This window comes from Nuphar pumila, chromosome 6, assembly GCF_984573655.1.
Source record: "Nuphar pumila chromosome 6, dmNupPumi1.hap1.1, whole genome shotgun sequence".
NCBI classification, from domain to species: domain Eukaryota; kingdom Viridiplantae; phylum Streptophyta; class Magnoliopsida; order Nymphaeales; family Nymphaeaceae; genus Nuphar; species Nuphar pumila.
The window spans coordinates 106,098,135-106,124,548 of record NC_143254.1 but is presented as its reverse complement, the minus strand read 5'-3'; the positions used below and the strand labels follow the sequence as shown (position 1 = coordinate 106,124,548).

Here is a 26,414-nt window from a genome sequence, read left to right as displayed (position 1 = left end):
AAAACCTTTCCTGTATGGTGCTTGAGAGACATGCCAAAGTCTACCCAAGACTTAAGAAATTTTTCTACGGTGGTCATGACTTGAAACTTCTCAGGAAGTTTCATATCTGCCTCAGCCAAACTATGAAGCAATAGCAGAAACTCATGTGCATGTTCAGTAACTGACTTGCCATCAACCATCTGATACTTTAGAAACTTGGCAACAGAGTACTTCTCAAGACCTTGGTCTTTGGCATTGTACTTTTTGTCAAGTTGATCTCATAGGGCTTTAGCAGTGGTAGAAGAGAAATTGTATACGTCGAACAAAGTGTTAGCCAGAGCCAACATAATGCAACCATGACATATACCATCCTTCTCTTTCCACTCTACAGCCATAATAACAGTGGTGGGATCAGGATCAGTATTAAAAAAATTAGGGCATTCGAACTCCAGAACAGAAATCAAGCCTATAGTCGTGAACCAGATTTTCATACGTTGTTGCCAACGCTTAAAATTTTGACCGGCAAACTTTTCAGGCATACCTAACATGTCTACTTTTGGTATAAAACTAGATGAAGTTGACATGCTTAGAATCTTCTCTAAGACTGTTAAAATCACATACAATATCATGATGAAAATCAGATTATAAATCAACATGATATGCATGTTTAACAATAGATTCAAACTGTAACAGTGTTCAATCATGTTAAGTTCTGATTTATACCAAAATTCAAACAAGGACAACAGATCAAACAAATGTGTATAACAGAATAAGAACAACAATGACAATATGTTAATATTCTGCAATAGGTTAAGGCGTATAAAAAATATTCTCCTTAGAGAAGATTTGCCCCCATATACGGTGTCAAAAGGGTTCAGCGTCTTTCCCCCATGATACAATAACCTCTGCGATCTGGATCGGTGCACTCCGATGGTAGATCACCCTCCGAAAATAACCTTTGGGAACTACTGTAGAACTCGCCTTTCCAGGAAATGTCTCACCCGAAAAGCAAGAGAGAGCGGGAGATAGAAGAAAAAAAATGATTATAGGATAATACTCTTGACTCATAACTGTAACCCTTTAACCACGTTTTATAATCTCTGAACGGTTACTAAAGACGTGGAAGATATCCATTACGAACAGATGTGACTCTACAACGGAATGATCTGCTGTCCATTTTTCTTTTTCCTTTATTTAATCCAAATAAAATAATTAATGCGGGACAAAAGAATATTGGACTTAGATTAATGGATATGGCCCTAAAGGGCCAATTACCCTTACCCTTACCCGGCATGGCACGACGGGCAGGTGGGCGCGCGTGTGTGGTTATCATTCCATCCCCTTGTTCTTGGAACAAGTGATTGAATCATCATGTGGGATATAAACCCCACCACCATTTTGTGATTCATCAATATGGAACTATTCCACATCATCAAAGTCCAAACAAAGGTACTCCATAAGAGGAGTGGTCCCCAAATTATTTTCTTCTTTGAATTATTTTTCTCATTTATTCTTACATCCAACGGGGAAAACAATTAGATTGTGATAACACTCAATGGGGAAAACAATAATTTTTTTAAACCCAAAAAGGGGTTGCAACAAAGGAACCCGCTTTCCCCTCTTCTTTTCATCATGGCTATGGAAGCACTTTCGGTGATGATATCTAATGTGGAGGAGGGGGTGTATTTCATAGATGTAGAGCATCGGAATCGAAAAAAATCTTTGACCCTCTCTTCGCAGATGACTTGTTAATTTTGGGGGAGGCTTCGGAAGAAAATATGTGGTCCTTAGTACTTTTCGAAGATTTCGGGTTTATGTATGAATGAAGGTAACAGTCAAATCATGGTGTTCAATGACTATACTGGAGAATCATAAAGGCTTTCCTCAACAATTAAAGGAAGGCTCCTTACCAATGAAATATTTGGGCCTCCCACTTCATTTTGGGGTCTCTAGAGAATTACATTGGAGCAAGGTAGAAGATAAAATTTACGAAAAAAATCAATCATGCGCTTCTCACTTGCTCTCTAGAGCGAAAAAAATAATCTTGTTTGTTTTAACATTTCCTTCGGTGATACACTTCCTCCAAATTTTAAAGATGCCTAAGAAGGTAGAAAAAATTTTCAATACTTTATTTCAAAATTTTATATGGCATGAGTCGATTATAGAAAAGTCTAAGGCACCCGTCAAGTGGTCGCTTATTTCTCAACCCTTACATGTTGGGGGTTTGACAATACACAATTTGAAAATATTCAACATCACCCTCTTATCGAAATGGCTATGAAGGTTATGTAGGAGAGAAGGCAAACTTAGCTTAGTCTTCTTGAAAAAATATGACTTAGTTGGTTGGCCTTGAAACTGGTCCGAAAATCATAAATGAAAAAAATACTTTGGGATTTAGAAGGGATGGGTGGTGGCAATGGACCACTTCAATATGGCGATTTGGATAAAGATAAGAAATGGTATTGAAACTTTATTTTGGCATGATATATGGGGTGGTGACACCAAACTAAAGGACTCATTTATTCTCTTATACTAAGCAACTAGAGTCACATACGATAAAGTGTGTGATTTTTTATCCAATAAGGTGGAGATGTGGGATATTATGCTTAGAAGGGAACCCTCGGATTCAGTTTTCCAATAATGGACAGCACTCTTGGGCTTATTGTCAAAAGGTCTTTATCTAGAGGAGAGGACACGGTCATTTGGTCACTCACTGGTGATGGTGTCTTCAAGACATCAACAATGTACCGGTTCCTTGGCACACTGACACTTACATGGCTTCCGCTTTGAGGATCTCTTATGGGTTGGATGCTTCTCCATGATGTAATTAACATAGAAATTAGACTCAAAAGCCGGGGTTTCGAACTTGTTAGTCATTGTTCCCTTTGTCATTGTGAAGAAGAGACCACACCACACCTATTTTGTAATTGCATCTCCATTAGCTCCTTGTTGCATCAAGCATGAAAATATCATTTTATAGATTGGGACAGCATATCCTTCACAAGGGAGGCATTGATTGCAGTTGCATTCCAAAGGCCACCAATGGCGTGTTTGGATATTGGCAGCTTGGAGGCTCATTTGGCTAGAGAAGAATCAACGCATCTTCAAGAGAAAGACTTGCAGTCTACATTGTATTTTATACCAACTGCGATGGGAGGTTAAGGAAAGGGTATGCAATGCAAATGGCCAGATCTCTCTTTGGATTGGTTGGGGGGAAATTGGACTGAAACTTGAGGCTAACTCACGGTCCCCGTCTGGATCAAAAATCCAGCATCATGGAAACCGTTTTGGGTTGGACGTTGGTCCTGTTGGGTTAGACGCTAGTCTTCTTGTAACATTTTTTCTGATTTGCATTTTGATTTATATTTTTTGTTTGTAAGGGGGGGGGTGTGATACCTCATCACACACCACCTAGCTGAATTCTTCGGATATACCTATTAATATTAATGTTATATATCGTTCTCTCAAAAAAAATGGTCAACTCACAACCATCTGGTAGGGCTACCAATGAATCCAGCTATATGAAGTAGCCAGGCAATTTAGTGGGTCCAATTAGCTTGGTTGGATCGGTTTCGAATGATGTGACTCTTACATAGGTAGTACTGGTGACGGTTTCCCTAACTTGGACACACTAAGTGACTGTCAGGTTTTAATAAGGTCCACACATGAGCCAAGCTCGGACCACAATATGATTGTTCAAGTTCAGCTTGTCGACTTTGAGTCTGGACTCTAGTTTGGCTTGAGCTTGTTGAGCCAAAAAATGCATAAAAAAAGTGACAATATTCATGTGAAGGAATTTCACTCACTTAATATAGCATGGGAAAATTCTATTTTTCACATTTGGTACAAAATTTGCCTACTTTTTTTTTCACTTTTAGATTTGGCTAAAGTTCGGATCATTTAAAAAAGAACAAGCTCAACTTTAAACGGGTTAATGTTTGATACAATCAACCTAAAAAGCTAATTTTTTATATATGTTTGTCTTTTTTCATCACCAGAAAATTCACATATCTAACTTGATACATGTGACTTACATGCTGTTTTTAGTAGGAACCAACTTTTAGATCGCCAAAATATAACATTAGTACAGGTTTTTCTGGTGACGTAAAAATCAATGGTTGTAATGCACCAATATTTTTCAACCGAAAAAAACAAGTTTTTTTCCTTGAAAAAACATGATCCAAAGGTTGATAGATCGGTTGTCACTAAAGAACCCTTCACGTTAGGAGCTTTAAACATGTGTACAGGTTTCATATCCAGAAACATTAATTCAATTCCGATCCAACAGATTTTATTAGAAAGTGTTTCCAATGTACGGTGCAAGTGCAAGCATCTGTGCGTGTACTATTAGAAGTATTGTGCCCGAGTAGAAATCACCATTTTTTCATGTTATTTTTGGTCATTTTTAAATCAAACCCGGTAGATCTGATTTACATGCTTTGCTTAGCAGAAAATGGGTTAATGATAATGTATTTTCCATATGTAAGGTCCTTCAAGAGCTTGAAAAAACAATGGCCCAAAATATATGAAAATTTCATCGGTCAAAAATTATTCATTTATACTTAAAAAATATGACCCAATGATTATCCAGAAAATAAATGTATTGTATGATAAAAATGATGTGTTTTAGAAAATGCCCCATAATTTACCAAATCCGTGAACTAGACAGCTTCACATGTTTTCAAATTTTTATGACCTTTTTATCTTTCTCATATGTGAACTTCACGAATTTTGCAACCCCCATGTCAATTTTCTAAAAAAATTGAGAACAGCTTCTGTTCTCAAATCTATATCTCAATCAACCGACATTGAAAACTCATATTTTTATAGCCGTTGGAAAGCTGAAACACATATCTCGAACTTTTTTGTTTTTAATTAGAACCTAAAACCCATCTAGGATTCTTGTTTCTGAGATCTAAAACAGTTACAACCGAATAGTCTGTATTTCAGGTATTTCTTTCCAACCGTTCATCAGATCGATGTAATATTGGTGGCATTGAAAATTAACATCTTGATATTCTTCTGTTATTTTTTCTGTTTCCCCGAATTCTCGGCACAGGTGGCTGAAAAATATTATATAATCACCAGAATAGGCACAGTTGCGCCGCTCGTGTTTTAAGAACGTTCTCGAAGTTGTATCTTAGCATACATTAGTCATTTTTTAGTGAACAAAATATTGTTGAAAATATATTTTCATCTAAAATCCATGTTGTTTTTTGTGTTTTTTCATATTACTTCATTTTTTGGGTAAAAAAACAGCAACAAGATGAATTACCATCGATGAAGTGTCATCGACGTATGTTTCGCAAGAAATAGTCATCGAAAATGAAATATCCCATTTAATGCGACAGTAATTTTGCACACTGAAAAAAATGGCATTATCACATATAAAACTTCATGAATTTCGCAAATATTTCAATTATTCTGTAAGTTTTTCAAGAATTTTGCAACCAACAGCGTGAAACTCTTGATGAACTTTACAAGTAGTGTCACAATTTTTGTACTATAAGTGTGAAAATCGTGAAGAATTTTTTAACCCCCATGATATATTCAGAATTTTGCATAGGGATTGTGAAATTCCTCATGAATTTCACATGAGGGGTGCAAAAAAAAAATTTCTTATTCACCTCCACCATTCGCAAGAGATTCGCTAGAAAAATCGTTGGAGGGAGACCAAAAATCAGGATTTGAGAGAATATGGCATCTGTATGCAAAAAAAGGGTTGAGAAACTCACCTTCGATATTTTCAAAGTTCGTTAAAACTTTTGCCTTCTTCATCATCATCCTTCACATATTTTCATCGATGAAGTGTTGTCGATCTTCTCATCACTTATATTTTTACCAGAAAAACTCACCTTCGATAAAGTGTCGCTCGTACTTTTACTAAAAAAACTCACCATCAATAAAGTGTCACATGCTTTTACAGAAAAAACTTACCGTCGATAAAGTGTTGGCCATGCTTTTGAGGTTTACCAATACCGATGAACCACCATAAGAGATTTTCGCAAAACCTAAATGTCATTGAAATGTCGCCAAAATGTCATCGAAAGATCGCCAATTGTGTCGGTTTGAGACCAAAAGAACCCTAGGGTTGTGAAAATAAGACAACTGAATGCAAATAAGGGGTTGAAAAACAAAACATCATTTATATAGAACAAAATTTCGCAAGAAAAAGAAATTTTGCAATACCCTTGCGATACTAGTCATGATTTTATCTAGCTGAAATCTGAGGCTGATTCACATAAAGATCTAAACATTCGTTTGAGTTTAATCATACTTACATGATGCCTTGTATGACAATGCTAGTTTAGTGCTCGAGTGGACAGTCATCCTTTGTCAATGCTATTTTCCATCATGCCTCTTACAAGGGACTTGGTCGGACTACTTTGGCAACTTAGGACATCATACAAAATCCCAAGTCTATACCTTTGAGTATTTGATTTAACCCATCAACTTCCAGCAGTAATTTGATAGTTTTAAATCTACATTGATAACTCTCTCCGGGCCATATATAACCATCTTGATCTGTGCAGTAAAAAATGGAAATAGAACCTAAACCAAGCTGCAGAAGTTACAACTTTTGAGTAAAGCTTCACTAAAGTTTTGACTTATAGAAACGTACTTTCAAAAAGTTTCACATCATAAAGATAATTGAATTTGCTTGTGGTGATCTTCAGAAACTTAGATGATAATTATCACCAAAACCTTGGACAGAGCCAATGATTCCCTAATTTTTTATTACAACACATTTTGCAACTTGTACAAATATGTTTAGTCCCAGCTAGATTGTCACCAGCTTGCAATATCAGTGTATTATCCAATAGGAAAGTGGGCAAAAAAAATTTATATATATAGAGACGGAAGAATTAAGCAGAAGAGTACAAAGAACCATACAAAAGGAAAAAGCATACAAAGTTACTTCTCTTTTACAAAAAACAGGTCAATAGGAATATGCTTAACTTCTTTCCGAGATGACTTGTGCTTCTTCCTCCCACTTTTCTTAATATATCCAGGCCTGTTATAATGGAAGTTACAGTACAGAATTAAATGGAGAGAGAGAGAGAGAGTGAGGAGAGAGAGAGAGAGAGAGAGAGCAAAATACCCATGCGCTTGCACAGTCCTTTCAGCAGGGGTATGTTGAGATTCTTCCTTCTGAATCATCTCTGCTAGATGGTAGTCAGAGTGTTCTTGCCTCTCAATGAAGAAACTTGGAGGCAGTTCAAGCCCACAGAGTGAACATCTAGAATCGTCAATCCAGCAAGGTAGTTCTTTCACTCCAGAGGAATCCAGAAGGTTGATTCCATCACATGCTGGACCCAGATTGCCAGCTTCACACTGTGGAAGATGCAAAAGCATTCATGTCACTTCAATTCCACTACACTGAAAATTTGAGTTGCCAAACTCAAAAGAGCCAAAGAAGCACCACTTTGTCAAGTTTCCCCTGAAAATGTCCGCAAGCTACCAGATCTTGCTTTATAATTTTGGAGAAAAAACAATCATTATTATAGATATCTTCTACATTCTTAAAACTTCACAGGAAGATATTCCCTTGGAATAGTCAGAAGTAACAAGCAAAACAACAGGGAAAATCAGGGCGAAAAAAGAGAAGGTTCTATTTTGGATGCATTGAATATGACAGCATCATACCATTTACCACCTACAATGTTTTGAATCTAGCCGTTCAAAATACAAATAGTCTTCAAAAGGAAAATTTTAAAAATGATAATAAAAAACAAAAAAAAATGGCTGATCCAGAGAACAGACATCATCAATAATATGTGAAACTTTCAAATTGCTCAATCCCGAGCATGTTGATACTACATGGATCAGTACAATTAAACATTGAGATCCAACCTACTTATGAATGGCAAACCTTTTTTTGTATTTCATTGGATATGCCATATATGTTAGACACCTACAATGGTTTTGGTTATATCTTGATGAGGAATTTCTGAGGATATTAAAGGATGTGTTATAAACCTCAGGAAAATGTCAACAATGAAAAAAACACAAAATAATACAAAATTGAGAAAGGAATAGTTCAGTAGGATTTTTTTACGAAGATATAATTAAAAGGTAGAGAAGTTTTTAAGATATAGCATGTAAGGATTGAGAAATAGATCATAGAAAAATGTACAAAACACTGGAAAGTTGTGATCATATCATGTTATTATCATGATAATTATCAAACACATTTATTGTGCTGATATTTGAATGTGTTGATATCCTTATAACGTCACAATATATTAAAAGATACTAGCTATATCTGTCAAAATGGTATACCAAAATATTTTCCCAATGATAAGGATACCAAATTAATATACTCAAGTATATTGGCATTCATACCGAATTAATATACTCAATTAGGCTCGCTTTACTATATGATACAGAATGTTGGGCTGCCAAGAGACATCATATTCAAAAAATGAGTATAGCTGAATGCTTAGATGGATGTGTGGAAATACAATAAAAGATAAGATTTGGAACGAGGAGATACGTAAGAAGGTAGGCGTTGCATCCATTGAAAATAAGATAAGAGAGAATCGTTTACGGTGGTTTGGAGATATTCGGCGAAGGCCTAATGATGCTCCAGTTAGAAGGATGGAGAAATGGGAAAATATATTAGTTAAAAGAGGTCGAGGTAGGCCTAAGAAGACTTGAATGAAGATGATAGGAAAGGATATGAATGCTTTGAACCTCACCGAGGACATGGCATTGAACAGAAATGATTGGAGGAGAAGGATTCATGTTGAAGACCCAGAATGATTTTCTTTTTTGGTTCATATCGCTGACCCCAATTGTTTTGGGATGAAGGCGTAGTTGTAGTTGTTGTTGTTGTTGTTGTTGTTGTTGTTGTATACTGGCATATCAGATATTCTGTCGTAAATACAAATAGTCTCACTATTCAAACATAGATGGATCCATAGGATGTGATAATTAATTGGCCACAATATCTAGTACCTCACATGTTTCAGATAGAGCATAGCTTTTTAAGGAATGAAAATTATACAAGTTACCAATATGAGTGCAATGATAGACCATAACAATATTAACAATTATTGTTACTGCTACTACTCAGAGTTACCGGAAGCGCCTAGGTAAAAGGGGAAGCGTGCTTCCCCGAAGCGCGCTTCGGAAGCACGAAACGTCGCGCTTCCGAAATGCGTGGGGAAGCGTCCCCCTTTTTTGGGAAGCATGCTTTCCTTTTATGGGAAGCGTGTTTCCCTTTTATGGGAAACGCGCTTCCCATAGCGCGCTTCCCCCACTTTTCCCCCTCACTTCCCCATTTTTTCATTTTTTTCACTTCCCCCTTTGCTTCCTAGGTCGCTTCCGATTTGCTTCCGAGACGGTTCGTAATTTTCTTCTAAGTGGTCCCACGTTTCCCCGCTTCCTAAATTTTTGAAAGTGCCTCGCTTCCCGCTTCCTTGACTGGTAACTTTGTACTACTACTACTAATGGTGATGATGATGATGATCATAGAACAAATAGCAGAAGAAACAAACTGAAATATGGACAAACTAAAGCCATCAATGAAAATTAAGAACATCTTCAAACATCCTCAAATGCTGTAAAGTGCAAACTCAGTCAACATTGCACAAAGCTCATCCTGGCCGACAAACACATTTGATCAGGAAAGACCAAAAACATACTGTTTATCAATATCCAACTGTTCTTTACATGAACATTTTGGCAAGAGATAAACGAGTCCTCCGACCTTAAATATTCAAAAGAGAAGTATTGTAAAACCAGTAAAAAAAATTTAAGATCGGACCCGGGTCGGGTCCAGACCCGACCCGAATCCAACCTGTGCCAGCCCCTCGAAAACCCTTTTCGAGGGAACTGGCAGCCCACAGGGGGAGGGGAGCCTCCGGCGACACAGGGGGCGAGCCCTGTGTGCGCCCCCTCCCTATTAAAAGGCGAGAGGGGAGAGGGGAAGGCTTACGAGCCTCCCCCAACCCCCCCGACTCTCTCTCTCATCTCTCGTCTCTCCCCTCTGCTCTATCTTCCCCCGACTCCATCTCTCTCTCTCCTTGCAGACACCGGCCAACCCCCCCTTCACGGCGCCACCCTCTCCGGCGAGCTCCCTCCTCGGCAACCACCTCCCCGGCGTCCTCCCTTCTCTCCGGCAGCCGCAGGTGAGCCCCCTCCCTCACTGTCTCCTCTCCTGTTACGGCAGGCAAGGGCCAAAGGCCCCTGCGACTGCCCCCCCCCCCCCCTCCTTCTGTTCACCTTCCAGCAGGGGCCATCGGCCCCTGCCCCCTTTTTTTCAGTCCCGCAGGGGCCAATGGCCCCTGCCCCCCCCCCCCCCTTTTCTCCACGAACGACAGAGGCCATTGGCCCCTGCCACCTCTTAGATAGCCGCAGGGGGCCTTTGGCCCCTGCGCTCTCTCCCTTCTCTTCTAGCAGGGGCCGATAGGCCCCTGCCCTTCTCTTTTGGTAGGGGCCGATGGCCCCTACTCTTCTCCTTAAAAGAGAAGCAGGAGCCACTTTGGCTCCTGCCTCCCTTCTTTTGGAAAAACCCAGCAGGTGCCAATGGCCCCTGCCCCTCTTTTAACCGACAGGGGCCAGAGGCCCCTGTCTCTTTTTTTTGTCGAGCAAAAGCTCGGCAGGGGCCTTTGGCCCCTGCACTCTCCCCCACCCTTTTCATTTCATTGGTAGGGGCCATCGGCTCCTTTCTTTTAAAGAAAGGCTGGCAGGAGCCGAAGGCTCCTGCCCCACCTTCTTTTAACACCCAGCAAGGGCCTCGAAGGCCCTCGCCCTCCTTTAGAAATCCGGCAGGGACCGATGGCCCCTGCACCCATCTCCTTTAACGACATGGGTCATTGGACCCTACCCCGTTCTCTTTCGCAACGGTAGGAGCCAATGACCCCTGCATTGGATTGCGGAGAAATTGAGTTTTCTCCCTATCTATATTTATTTTATGCATGCTTAACTACATACTTTTGCAGTGTTACGCAACGGAGCCCGTTCGCGCCCCGCGAACTAAACCGACGATCACTTACGTTCGTAGACGGCTTCATTCTCGCAATACTCCAAGGTCGGAGAAGTTGCACAAGGACTTAAATAATTAAATCAAGCTTAAATAATTGATAATCGAAAGGACTTAATGATATATTTATATACTTATATGTATATAAGTACACTTTTAAATCAAGGACGCGGTTCGCGATCCTTGTCCTTTGCTTTCGCATTTCAGTTTGCCGTCGCGCTTTGCGCCCAGGCTTTTACCTTCGTATTTACTGCTTATTGTCTTTTAATTCAAGGACGCAGTTTCGCGGTCCTTGTCCTTTGCTTACGCACTTTCTGTTTCTGTTGCCGTCGCGCTTTGCGCCCAGGCTTTTGCTTTCATAGTTACTACGTACTATCTTTTAATTCAAGGACGCGGTTTCGCGATCCTTGTCCCTTGCTTTCGCAGTTCCTCTTTGCCGTCGCGCTTCGCGCCCAGGCACTTCCTTTTCGCATTATTATCTTTTGTTTCTTTTCCTTGCCATAGAATCAGTGTATTCGAGAGGAATACCTATTCCTCTTTCCACCCGATATGTTTTGGGAAAACCCTTGATCTGGAGCAAGACCAAGTTGTTGGGTGATAGGTTCCTTTGTGAAACCCATTTACCAAAACCAGTGTCGTGACTTACATAGCACCCAGACACTGCGTCATCGGATGTCAGATTCGAGAAAATCACATGCCTTAGGTTGGCAAGATTGTGTGTGGTTTCGAAAGATTTCATATGTTAAATTAGTTTTTAAAAACCTTATATCTTTGCGAAACACACTCCCGAGGCTCCTATTAAGGACCTGTATCCTTTTCTCGTAAGTGTACTTCTTAAACATGCGAGACATGTTAGTACTACGACGATTGGATGAGAGAGTCTTATGACATCGATTAATGCTTAGTGCAGTTTGTTGAAAACACATATAAGAGTGGGATCGCCTTCATAGGCAAGATGCTCGTTTCGGTCTAATGGACCAGAGCATGAAGAATGAGGCAACGGCTAAGAAACCCCGTCGCGCTCAATTCAACCTTGCTTCGTCAAGAGAGAGGACGAAGGGTACCAACTCCGATAGACAGTCCATTTATGGCTTTCAAAAAGGGCAAAAGACCCGTTTTTCCCCAGTCATCGGAGGTTAGGGGGAGGGATAGGGGCTACATAAGTTAGCCTAACACTTCTGCAGAAGTTGGATGCATCCCTATCAGGCCTTGGGGACTTACTCTCTCGACCATCGGTCGTCTCCATAGGAATAGGATTCAGTCAGACAACCGAGGTATATTAAAATACTTAACATAATGAACACTCGGCTTGAAATCGACTGTTTCGACTCACGTGCCATGTATGTACCCGCATGGTCGGTTATCAAGTAATAACTAAATTGAGCATGAACACCCTTTTCAGTTTGTTGTACTTAGCTTATTCCTCCAGTCTATCTGCTTAGTTTGCTCGTTACTACCTGCTGCATAAATTATCTATGCCTAATTTAGTTCTTTCTGTCTTTGTACTCTCCTGCTAGTTTTTCGCAAAACTAACCCATTTCATGGGCACATGTGACGATTAGGTGCATCAGGCGATGGCGCGACTGCGAGATGATTTAAGGATCCACTGTTTCTGCTCGTAGTGCTTCTCCTGGACATTTTTGTTTTTGATACGGTTTTCCCTTGAGAAAACCCAAATTTTGTACAAACTTGATACTCTCTTTAAATAGAAGGAATGATTTCCTAAGTATTATTGCAGATCGTCCATGGTAAATCTTTGTTTTCTCGCTAACGTGCACAAGGTTGTCAAACCTGCCTTTTTTCTTTTAAAAGAAATCGTTTCCGCTGATTTAAAAATAAACTCTGTAAAGAAAAGGAATTTTCCAACTATTTCAAGGAATTTATAAGGTTCGAAATTTTGGGGCGTTACAAGTATAACTTGAGAAGTATAAAGACTTTATCATGGCATGTACAGTTCCATGTCATATTTGAGTTACATTATATGGCTGGTTGATTTATAGACACAATTTTAATTAGTTTGAGATCCTATACTCCATGCTAGCAATCTTCCCATCCAGTAAGATTCAGCAATATCTGAAATATAGTTAGGCTTCGTAGAAGTCAATCGTGTCACTTGTAATCTTTTTCTTTTTCTGTGGTAAGCATGTGAGTTATTCCAAGTCCACTACAGTCTGTGGTCCAAGACAAAAACTCCATCAAATCACATAATGGTAACCATATTGATGTCCAAACATCATATAGCTGCAGGAGAACATGCTGCTAACTCCCTTCAACTGAGAATGTTCATTGCAATTAGATAGCTATCTCATAAGCTTAAGCCAAGAAATCCTTACAGAGCCATTCACAGCCTAAATTCAGTTTTAACAAACGCATATCACAGTATTTGCAGCTTTTCATTAAGTATTCTAATCTGCCTGGCCAAGTATCGACTCTCACTTTCTTGGGAGAGCACTCTGCATTTTGGTATGCTATTAATGTGGATATTTTTGCATCTAACAAATATTTAACTCTCATTATTCATTTACAGCAAATTTTCACATGATAAACACATTATGCAGTAGGGTTGAATAAGATAGGTGTACCGGCTAGAGTGAAACAATTTTAACCAAGGTGCCTCACTGTCTCACCAACAGTAATCCTCCAGCTTGGCTACATCGCCCACCCAACAGACAATGATGATGATGATGATGATATGAGATAGAAACTTATTAATAACTATGCAGAAGAGTGGGTTAGGTTATGTACATCCAATTAGATTATAATTAGCAAATACTTGTGGCATCAAAAATTAAACTTCGAGTTCAAGGGCACACCTTTAGCTGCTCCACAACATTTTCCTGTGTTTCTCCAGCATTGCATAGGGTGAGAGGCTCAGATGATGGATCCGGATCAGATAGGATACCAAGATCAGATATACTCTCCACTTCATTCATATCAATATCTGAGAGGGAAACATCTTGACTTTTGAGAGGAAGAGCAATTCCTGTGTCATCCTTGGGACAATCATCGATGATATATTTGTCAAAGAAATTATCACATGAAGCACCTTTGGCAGATGTATTATGTGAGATGATAAAGCTAGAAAGTGTTTTCTGCATAGGATCTCCAATACTCAATTCATCATTGAAGTGTGACATGCGTAATCCTATGAAAACGTAGCACCATCAATTCCTTGAAAATAAAAAACTTAAATATAAATGTTGAATAGAAAATATATTGCGCAAAAGAAGCATATGGCAAGAATATTCAACAGTTTGGGAAACTTCTGGTTTTCACTTTTCAATTTGAAATCGCAAATAAAGACCTTAAAGTAAACAGAATAAAGCATATGAATTAAAAAGAAAATCCTAGATAAAACCCAGGCATGCCACAGGCAGAAGTCAGATGCATCACTAACTAGGTATAAGCAGTTCCAACTTTTCCATGAGAATGCCTATAGACAAGCTTTACTTGGTATCCAGCTATCCCTTTAATCAAGGACGCTCTGAATAAAACTAGCCAGGACTCGAGAACCTCAACTTGGAATGCAGGCATTTCTCTCCAAGCAAAAACCTACCATCTTAGGTATACCAACAGACTCCTGAAACATATTCCATCAATCCTGTGACAAAGGAGTGGGTGCTAAGGGTATGAATTGTGAACAATAAACATTTCTAAAAGATGGGTGCGGGGGTTTATATATCTATCTATCTATCTATCTATCTATCTATCTATCTATCTATCTATCTATCTATCTATATATATATATATATATGGGTAACTAAAATATGTTTACCAACCAAATATGTCTACTGGTATGAACCTAGATTTTCATAGGTTTTTTTGCAAATCAGGATGCTCTGAACAAAACATATTTGTTTACTGGTCTCCCAAATATGTCTACTGGTATGAACCAGCAAACATATTTGGTTGGTAAACATATTCCAGTTTCCCTCTATATATATATATATATATATATATATATATATATATATATATATATATATATATATATATATATAGAGAGAGAGAGAGAGAGAGAGAGAGAGAGAGAGAGCTGCTTGATCAATAGCAGCTTGATGAAAGCATGCTCAGCATTTTTTTTGCGCAAAAACACACAAAAATGAGCAAAAATCCCTTTAATGGCACTTCAAAAGCTTTTATGTAATACTGGGTGCATCCCCTACGGGGCTTTTAGCGGCGCTTCAAAAGTACTAAAGGTGTTTTGCACAAAACGGGTGCTGAGCATCCATCATGCACGTGAGATGAGCGCTCAGTGAGCGTGCATCTCATTTAAACTCCTATGGATTAAGCAGCTACCACTTTTCATATATATATATATATATGCCTTACAGACCCAATCTGACATCATGGCTGCATTCAGCATGGTCTATTTGGTAAGGAATGCACCTTGGATCATAGTCATTTAATGTAAAAATATGATCTCTTGAGCTGTTAAATTTTCAAATATTTTAGAACTCATAGGGGGAGGTTGTTTTGACCAAATCTGACCTCATGGATGTGTTCATCATGGTCAAAATAGTAGGAATAAATTGAATCATAGTTGTTGGACATAAAAACATGTGTTTTTGAGGTCTAAAAATTTGGTGCATTGTAGGCTGTTGATTTTTTGTACCCTCGTAAAATCTGACATATACATAAGAAAAATATGATCCAAAGGTCAGTTTCTATATTGTCCTTCTCTCGAAAAAACACATCTTATGATTTTTTTTAAAATGAAAAAAAATAAAGGCTTTTTTAGTCAATTTTTTTAGCAATTACAGTTAACTGAATGATTTTTAAGACTAAGCATGCTTTTTGAGACATGCTATAAAGGCATGGCTGAATGTAATTTTATCAAAATGTTGGCAGCTTTTTGTGAATAGCTGACAAGTTAGGGTTGGGTTGGAATTTGTCTCAAAAAGGTGGAGAAATAGATTAAGGCTCCTGCCACACACCCGTCCCCCTTCTCCTCCGACTGGCCACCAGCAGCAGCACCCTACTCCAGGTACCTCTCTCTCCCACACCCCCTACCCCTCACACCCTGCCAATCTCCTTCTCATTATCTGTCACTCATCAACAGCCACAAGCTAGACAGTGGTACAATCACTTTAAAAAGAGAGAGGGAGGGAAGGAAATAAAGGAACTTTGATTATCGATTCTGAGTCAGGTTCAACACTTCAACCCAACCCAAAGCATACCGCTACCAACCCATGTTGACACGAGTACTTTGGGTCCCTAGATAGACCTATGTTACATAGATGGACAAGATTTGCTTGGGATTTAGCTAGTCCTTTAATCAATCCGCTCTAAATAGAACTAACCAAGACCCAAGAAGCTCAAATTAGAATTCAAGCATCTCTCAAAGCCAAAAACTCTACCATCTTAGGTATGTCAACAAACTCTTAAATCACACTATTAATGATATGTCACACAAGAATAGGTGAGAAAGGCATGACAAAAACATTAAGAAAAGATGGGTACAGGACTCGAAAGTCTGAGTCGCAGAAGGCTCTAATATTTGGAGAAGATAAAGATGAAAATGACAGCCAAAAATGCAGTGTCTCTCACATACCGAATAATCCTAAGCACTGCAGCGAGATGTACTAAAGTAGGAGAGCTCATAAATTGACTGACCCCATGCACAGAATAGGTGATATCTGACCTAGTGATAGTTAAAGATATCAAGTTTCCCAATGGCCTGTATACCACAGGATCCTCAAGTTTTTCTCCATCTGACATTCTCAGCTTGATATTTGTCTTCATAAGAGTAGTAACTTTTTTGGAGTCATCTACCAACCTAACCTTCACCACAAGATGAGTTGCATATTTATGTTGTGATAGGAAGAGCCCCTTCTTGAATGTGCAACCTCAAGACAAAGGAAGTACTTCAACCTTCCTAGATCTTTCATTTCAAAGATGTCAATCAGCTTGCTTTTGGTGTCAATTATTCTCTAGAAATCATCTCTTGTAACAATCATATTATCAACATACAGGAGCAATATACACTTTTCTTAAGCAAAGGAAGACACAAACAAAGCAGGATCATGACGACTCTCAGGATCATGACGACTCTGCTCAAATCCAAGGGATCTCACAGCAGTGCTAATCTTATCAAACTAAGCACGAGGTGCCTATTTAAGCCCATATAGAGATCTCCTTAACCGACACACCTTGACCTGAGAATCTGAATATCCAAGTGGAGGCTCTATATATGCCTCCTCATCCAAGTCTCCATTTAAGAAATGCATTTTTCACGTCCAACTGTCAAAGTCTCAATTGCCTTATGCAACAACAACAAGCAATGTTCTTATGGTAGTCATGAGGGCAACAAGAGCAAATGTCTCTGCAAAGTCAATTCCAAATTGTTGGTTATATCTCTTACCTACCAATCTGGCCTTATATCATTCAATTGAACATCTACTTAAGTCATAATCATATAGATCAACTTGCACCCAACTACATTTTTTCTTTGTGGGAGTTCTACAAGATCCCAAGCATGCATCCTTTCAAGTGTACTCATCTCAGCCATATTATGTTGTCATTCTTCTTTAGAAGAAATATTTGCATAAGAGTTAAGCACAACATCCGAGTAGATCAGAGCTAAGTAAGCTCAATACTGAGGAGAAAAGAAATCATAGGACACCAAATGAGTGGGAGAAACAAATATTCTAAAGCTTCTACATACCTAAGGAGTGGAAAATAACTCTAAACTCATGTTCTCTGAATTAGTTGGGTGAGAATCAAAATTGGCCTCTAAGTTTCTTGCCTTTACTACCTTCATTTGATCCAAAAAAGGTATTTCCACTACATTTTCTTGTCTTCTGACATAAGTTTGCTCAAATCTATTGGCTTTCTCTACAGCCTCCTGTCCAATCTCCAGCCTCTTATCAGCACTTCTTTCCTCAAAAAATGGTACTAAGAAGGAAAAAACAATAGTTTCATTCTCCTTTAGCACACCCTTACCAAAGTAAGGTGTGTCCTCATGAAACACAATATGCCTTGATACCCAAATTCTTCACTCAATTGGATCATAATACTTATATCCCTTTTGCCCATGAGAGAATCCCAAGAAGCAATACTTTACATATCGTAGTCAGAGATTGTCTATGTATCTACAAGGCAATAGTACAAAGCATGTACATCCAAAAACTTTCATCATCTTATAGTTAGGGACAATTCCATATAACTTTTGAAATGTAGATATACCTTCAAGTGTCCCTAATGGCATACGATTAATTTAGTATATTTCCATGTACATAGCATTTGCCCAATAGTCCCTAAGCACACATCCACCAAAGAGTAATGCTCTAGTAGTTTCCCAAATGTGCCTATTTTTTCTCCTTACTACACCATTTTTCTCAAGAGTGTACGGACATGACTTCTAATGTTTTGTTTTGTTTTTCCTGCGGAACTTTTCAAACATACTACTAACATACCCTCCACTTGAATCAACATAAAGCACTTTAGCAAAAAACTGAATTTCAATCATCACATAAAATTTCTTAAAGATATCAAATAGGTGCATTTTTATTCTTCATGAAGTAAACCCACTTATATCTTGTACAATCATCTATGACACATCTAAATATACAAGCTCAAAGGGACTCTCAAACTCTCTATCTCCCATCCCAAATGGCAAAGCATGACCCTTTGCCAACCTACAACCTTCACATGCCTATACATGCATAGGCACTACCAACTTTGATCTACCCAGACTCCCTGACGCTACCAAGTGTTGCAACCTAGAGATGGAAATATGCCTTAGAAACTGTCACATAGGTGCGGGTGCGAATGCGGAGATGTGGCACTTTAAAAAAACTTGGGTGCGGGTGTGCAGGAAGGGTATATATATATAATTTTTAACAGTTTTAAGTTAAGACTATGTGTATGTGTGTGCATTTATGTATTTACATATATAATATAGATAAAAATGGACTTGATTAGGGTTAACTGAATCTACTTTTGGATAGAAATGGACCTCAGTCTGGTTGACTTCACCTAACACAAAGGAAGCTGTGTCCAAGTGTCGCACCCAGCTGGGTGCGGTGCGACGTGGATGCGGTGCCTGTTAGAAGAGTCTGTGTGACATAGCTTAGAAAGCTTTCCAAAAGAGTTATAGTGATTACTAAAATTTAGATCAGCTGACATATTCAAGTACTAAAATTCGGATCACCTGTATCTTCATGAACATCATCTGGAAAATCAATCAGTAGAAACTGCAATTAAATAATTAATTAAAGGACCAGAGTAGTATAAGACTTGCAAAAGCAGAATATTTGACTTGTTTAGAAACACATAAGCGATTAATAAATAACAGAGTAAGAAAAACAGGAAAAATACAGAATAAACACATTACGACGGAAATGGATAAGCAAATAGAACAAAGAACATATCAACATTCACAAGAATAATATTAAGAAATAGCAGCTTCGTTTGTACCAATCAGCCGCAATGAAATAGGCAGCTCTGCCTTTAGCAACTTGGAAGCATGAGCAAGTATATCATCCTTTGAGAAAATATATCTTTGCAGTGAAACAGCTCGAGTTCGGACCTGAAATTTATAGATATAATATTATGAGTAAGTGCCATCCTGTGCATGCATACTCCAGTAAATCCAGGATACAAGAGAATATATATATATAACATAATGAGTTCCATGAATTTAAGTGATTAAAAAAATGTTATATAAATCATAGTGACACAAATTTGCAAAATATTTCCGAAAATATAACAAAAAAAACAAACATGAAATTTTAGCAGCTTTTTAAAACATTAAGTATCCTGATATTATCATTTAAATGTAGATGTCTGATTTTATCACCATACTTAGATTTTCACAGGCAAAATATCAGGGGAAAACATTTATTTTATTTTTCAAAAAAAACTATATTTCATTCTTTGTTCTTACACTGTTATATTTTATGTTGAGCAAGATTTTCCCTATAAAAACATTGAAATATAAAAAAAATCAATTTCTCACAAAAAATTTTCTTAGCTGAACAAACCTGCAAAACATCGTTAAAGTCCACAATATTCTTAATAAGCATAACAAATTTCTAAAAAATTAATTATATGGCATTAACCAGGGACAACAGCATGGAGTCAAAAAACCCAGTCAAACTTCATTTGGAACTTTTCGCAACAGCAAAAAGAACACACTTAGTTGACATAAAAGGCTCTCAAATAACCAATCAAAAAAACAGTATTGGTTGCTAAGTTCATGGTACAACTAGCTCCCAGATGTTCCAGCAGAGTCAAGTTTTCAAGTGACATGATCAATAATGTTTTTTCAATTCATTTCTCACAGGAGCATCATTCAATTTACAATAAGGAGTAACAATCTAGCAAATATTCCTGGAAGGCGAATTAGCAAATACACCTCAAAAGATGCAGTCTTCAATTTAAGTGTCAAAGTGCGTCCACAAAGACCGTCCTTCTGCATGTCAAATGATAATGTTTCTGCAAGGTCAGCTGTAAGCAAGAGGTTCCAAGTAAGATTGAGTGCAACTATTTTTTCGAATCAAAATCAACATCAAATGCTCAATGTCCTTTCTTATTTTGTAACAGAAAAGTGGAAGATCATATTGTAATGAAACAAGGTATAATGGAACAATAGGGAAACAAACACAATGCCAACAAAGGGCTTTAATAAACTCACTTGAAGTTGGTCACTAATGGACCAAATACAATCTCAAAAGAGATAAAAATACCCAACAGCACAAGAGGCATACAAGCCTATAAGATGGGAAAAAAACTCTAGAGAAAACCCTCAAATGCTTCTAAAAGCATTGAGGAATAACAAGGGAGTGAGGCTCTATTTATAGAGCCTCACTCCAACACATGGGAGGCAGTCCAGCTCTTTGGACTGCCTTCCAACAGTCATTATTATGACTGTTGGGTGGCACTCCAACGCCTAGTTGGACTGCTGTGCACAACAGTCATATTTTGACTGTTGTGCACAACAGTCATATTTTTGACTGTTGTGCCTAAGCTGTACAGTTTATTTATTATAATGTTAAATTACATTTCAGTCCCTAGTGGACTGTACTATGTGATAAAGGACAAAAATACCCTTATCGGGTATTTGGATACAATTTTATTTTTAACACTCCTCCTCAAACTTATGGGGAAATCACCGAAAGTTTGCTAAGAAGATACAAAAATTGAGGTTCTTCACTTAAGGCGGCCACCTTTTTAAATTTGGGACATTCCGGTCTTATATGTCCGGGTTCCTTACAATGATGACAAATAATTTTTCCTTTGTATCCTCCTCCATTGTGTCCTTCTCCATTGAACTTCTTCTCAAAGTGAGGTGGTTTATATGTTTTCACAAAATTTTCGGGTCTTGCCATGGCAAGGACCTCATCATTAGATTTGTGCATTCCAAGTCTTGTCTCTTCTTGACAAATTTGAGCAAGGGCCTCACTTATAGAAGGAGAAGTGGTCCTATGAAGTAAGGAAGATCTTACTTGCTCAAATTCCGGTCGAAGGCCATAAAGAAAGGAGAAAAGATTTTCTCTTTCGATTTGGGTCCTTCTCATATCAATAGCCGAACCTTCCCATTTTGGTTCCAACATGACTAATTTATCCCAAATAGGAGATAAAATACCGTAAAAATCTCTTACACTTTTATCTCCTTGTTTTGAATTACGTACCTTATCTTGGAGATAATAAAGTCTAGCCATATCCTTTTGGATAAAAGTACTTCTTAGAAAGCTCCATGTGTCACATGCCTTCTTGAATTTGATGATATTGGTGGCGATCTTGAACTCCATGGTATTCATAAACCATGAGAGTATTTGTGCATTGCTTGCCTTCCAATTTATTTTGGAATTCTTCCAAGGCTTTTTATTTTTCTTCTTCGAACAAGGCTTTGACTTGATCTCCTTCTCTTCTAGTCAATTTGAGTTGTGGTTCACTAGTAGAACCACTAACAAAACCCCACAATTTTTTTCCTTTGATATGATTCTCCATAGCCGTCGCCCACATCAAGTAGTTGTTTTCATTGAGTTTGTAGGTGATGACGGTGGCGAACTCTCTTTCTCCCATAATGAATACTTGAGTTTAGACTAGAGGAGATAGGGAATGATCAATGATCGAAGAACACTTCCTTCACGAGATTCTCCTTCTTTCAAGAACCTCACTCTGATACCATGTAATGAAACAAGGTACAATGGAACAATAGGGAAACAAACACAATGCCAACAAAGGGCTTTAATAAACTCACTTGAAGTTGGTCACTAATGGACCAAATACAATCTCAAAAGAGATAAAAATACCAAACAGCACAAGAGGCATACAAGCCTATAAGATGGGAAAAAAACTCTAGAGAAAACCCTCAAATGCTTCTAAAAGCATTGAGAAATAACAAGGGAGTGAGGCTCTATTTATAGAGCCTCACTCCAACACATGGGAGGCAGTCCAGCTCTTTGGACTGCCTTCCAACAGTCATTATTATGACTGTTGGGTGGCAGTCCAACGTCTAGTTGGACTGCTGCCCAACAGTCATATTTTGATTGTTGTGCACAACAGTCATATTTTTGACTGTTGTGCACAACAATCATAAATATGACTGTTTTGCCTAAGCAGTACAGTTTATTTATTATAATGTTAAATTACATTTCAGTCCCTAATGGACTGTACTATATGATAAAAGACAAAAATACCCTTATCGGGTATTTGGATACAATTTTATTTTTAACACATATTATGGAACAGGAATAAGATTAAAAAAAACAAAAAGACAGTAGCGCAAGGGTGGATTCAAGAGCAATGATTTCTTAATATATAATTATTCACAAGAAATGAAAAATAAAAGGTTATGTGCAGGCATGGCTACTTGGATTTCCAGATGGTAGCGCCACATAAGCCAAAGAGAACACATTAAAAGACATAGTAGACTTCCAAAGTACAGCTAACAAATGTGCCATTTGCTCTATATACATTAATAGAAGTACCCATGGTGGTGGTCATTTACTCTATATACATTTACAGAAGTACTCATTCTGGTGACTACTAATGCATGAAACTCATCATGTCATTTTTAAATTTGTTAGGGCTATAAAATTTTGGTTAACATCTTACTATATGTGTGGATGCATGCGTTTATATATGTATTAATGTATTTATGCATGAACAAACAGCAACAAAAATCAAAAAATAAGAGTGAAGGCATAACAACAGAAAAAGAAAATGTGAAATTTTTATCATTTTTTAATAAATTACATGGTCCTATTACCATCACAGTAATAAGAAAAGGCATTAATCCAAATAAGTGCATAGTGTAATAACTTAAATTCGAATCACACAATATGCTACAGAAATACAGACTGATGCAGTAATCATACAAAAGAATAACCAGCATAATAATGTTCGAGATGACAATGCAAAGAGTACATAGTGTTACCATACAGGAATGTTCCTTGAAGTTTCTGCATTTCCTAAATCAATAGAACCATGAAAAAGTGGAGGATATGACTGCAGTGGCATTAACTTTTAAAAAGTAGTCCACGTGCAATAAAAGCTACACTTTCTCCACGACCCATTCAAGAATGCAGGGGAAAGAGAAACTAAAAGCAAACAAATTCCTCAACAAAGCATAACGATTGAAGATACCAGCACTAAGAGATGGATGAAAATCTGTGAAAATAGAGGATATGGATAACACTTTTTGTGTGTGAGTATGTGTATGTCTGTGTGCATGCACCTGAAGATAAATTAGATTAATGATATGCCTTGGCTACATGTCTACATGTGCATATGTGTTGAATGAATTTGTGGTTTATGTTGAAAAAAGCTGCAAAGAATAATGTCTTACGCTTCAGAAGTCCTAATAGCAAAAAAAAATTAAAAAGTGCAAATCTACAGATAAGTTCTAAATATAGTTGGAAACAATAGAAGAGCTCCAGCCTGATATCCACAGGCTGAACAGAAGAACCCATAACATTGTATGCTTCAGAAAGCTTAAGATGCACATGTTTCAATTCCAAGGAATAAGAACCTCCACTAAGTTAGAGAACTTTGTGATGCAAGATTCGAAGCAAAATTACCCAATTTCTGAAAAAGCAATACTTCGTCATTGGTGGAAGAAAATGTCCGCTCAGTGCTAATGCTCTTTCGTGGCCTCCAGCTTGTATTTGTGCTCCCAATGCCGAGTGCAACAGAGAGAAAAAAATCTGGAAAAAGTGAGCATCCAAGCCTTCTTATAGTTCATACAAACTAAGCAGAATATAAATTCTAGACATGGAAATTGGCCAGGCAACCTATGGGTTTCATGTACCAGCCCAGGATGAGCTACCCCTTGACCAACTCCTGTGGTGCAACTCCTGTGGTGCAGCTCAGTTAACCCAGAACTACAGACAGATAACTGGTGAGGATATTGGCCAGGCAACTAATGGCTTTCATGTACCGGGCCAGGATGAGCTACCCTTGGACCCACTTCTGTGGTGCATCCCAATTAACCCAGGCCTACAGACAGATAATTGATGAGGAGCTCAGAACCAGGCCCTGGCCAAATAATACATGTTAAAAACCCAGTTATATGGCCTTGATTAGATCAGGGTTCAGGCGTAAGCAGAATAACTCCTTCAGCAGCCCCAGCAAACCACAACGTGGACCTGGGTTTCCTCAGGGTGGAAAGGCTGAAAGAGACCAACCCAATGCTGGCAAGGTCAGCCCCATACACCCTATAAATGCACCCATGTTGGGGTTTGCCGGGGCTGCTGAAGGAGTTATTCTGCTTTTGCCTGAACCCCAATCTAATGAAGACATGTATTAAAACAATCTAATTTACCAAAGACAATCAACATATTTTGGCTCAAAATTCTAATAAAAAGTAAGAAAATGACAAGGTACAACATATCCATTTCTCAGAATGCTTCTTTATTATAGAGTGTATCAACAAGTACAATAAAGACTTGGCAGAAGCCAAGAATGAGGTGTTGGAAACCTGAATGGAGAAGATTTACCAAGTGAGCGCCATCAGAAACAATAATTTGTTAGTTAAACTCATTTGGTTTAATATGAAAAGCTATGAGCTCCCTATCTCAGCATGAGCCTCAATTTACATTATAAAGATTGGGTCAGATCAGCAAACTTTTGCCAGTTTGATCCAATTTCTCAATATGGCCAATATGATTAACCTTGGTTCTACAATTAAAATGGAAAAGAATCAGCAAACTTGACCTATTTTAGCTATTTTAACAATTTTCCAATTTCAGGAAAAAAAAAACTGAAAAGCTATAAATATGTTGAAGTATGATGGTTTCAACGATTTAATCATTTAGGACGTATGCAAACCTGTGAGCCACTATCTCACCTGAAAAGTAGCCTATGGATCATTTCTCTAGGAAAGAAGTGGGAAAATTTTCAAAAAGTTGTCCATTTTTCGTAACAAAAAAATGTTTGTGAAACCTATGAGACGTTTCGCGCTTGAGAAAAAAATGATCCCCTTCTCGGGTGATAAAATGCTTCCTAGATCTCAAAGCATGCTCCTAGTTTCTGAAAAGTACACTAAAAGTTTATAGAATAAAATGAGAAAAGCAACTGAACTTTAGAAACAGAATACTTCCTAGAAATTACATTTGGATTTGGAAAATATTAACTGCACCTTATGAGTTTCAACCATGAAACCCTTTCAAAATTCTATAAGGAAACTAGATGATATCTATAGATTTATCTATCCACATATTATGTATCTATCTGTTAATAGTAATTGATGGTTTAAGTTAATGATATGGTGAGTGATATCATCTACTCCTTAACAAGTATGAAGTAGCAAGGGTTTCTACAAATGCCCTCCTAAATAAAGCAAGTGAAGAATAAGACGAATATATACTGAAAAACATAGGCAATCAACAAGCAGAAAGCAAATATGTCACCTTTTCATGGAAATACTTGCAAAGTTCTAAGGTAAAGCATCTAATAAATGCAAACAAACAAGAAATAGCAAAAAAAATTTACTTGCAAATATCAACCTGATGAACAAGAAGAAAATAGAGCAAATATAAAAGCGCGCTTTTCCAGCATCTCCTCACAAGTGTTGATTCCAAGAACGTGTCTAAGAACTTGCTCAGTAACCTTGCCAATGCCACTGATCTGAAGTTGGTAACAAACTTAATCAATGTCAATAGAGTAATCTACTGAAGAAGATGATACATTTAAGCAAATAAATATGAGAATATTATGCTTGATGACCTCTGAGCTAAGTCAGCATATCAATGCATGGCCAACAAGACAGACCCAATAACAAAATGAAGTCAAGATACTGTGTCTACCAACAAAGGCAAATGATAATCAACAGGTATGAGGATCAGAAGTCAAACAGCACAGCCTCAATAAGCAACTGAAAGCAAGATTTCATGTGAACATAGAAGATTCATATTGTCCTTGACTTTTCTTCATTTTCACCCATATTTTAGGGCGACCTAAATAGAACTAGTTATTAACATACATACATGCATGC

At 37.9% G+C, this 26,414-nt stretch overlaps 1 protein-coding gene across 1 annotated transcript in view; it reads right to left on the bottom strand.

Annotated features, from left to right (window-relative positions):
- Positions 1-6,685: 6,685 nt before the first annotated feature.
- LOC149835557 (DNA/RNA polymerases superfamily protein) overlaps positions 6,686-26,414 on the bottom strand; it is a 49,653-nt gene continuing 29,924 nt past the window's right edge. The window contains exons 8-14 of the mRNA XM_090008586.1: positions 25,927-26,047; positions 24,001-24,126; positions 20,331-20,422; positions 19,391-19,502; positions 13,783-14,114; positions 7,082-7,314; positions 6,686-6,994 (exon numbers count right to left, since the gene is read on the bottom strand). Of these exons, the coding sequence (XP_089864712.1) occupies positions 6,895-6,994; positions 7,082-7,314; positions 13,783-14,114; positions 19,391-19,502; positions 20,331-20,422; positions 24,001-24,126; positions 25,927-26,047 (1,116 nt within the window). The 3' untranslated portion in view covers positions 6,686-6,894. The remainder of the gene's footprint in view (positions 6,995-7,081; positions 7,315-13,782; positions 14,115-19,390; positions 19,503-20,330; positions 20,423-24,000; positions 24,127-25,926; positions 26,048-26,414) is intronic.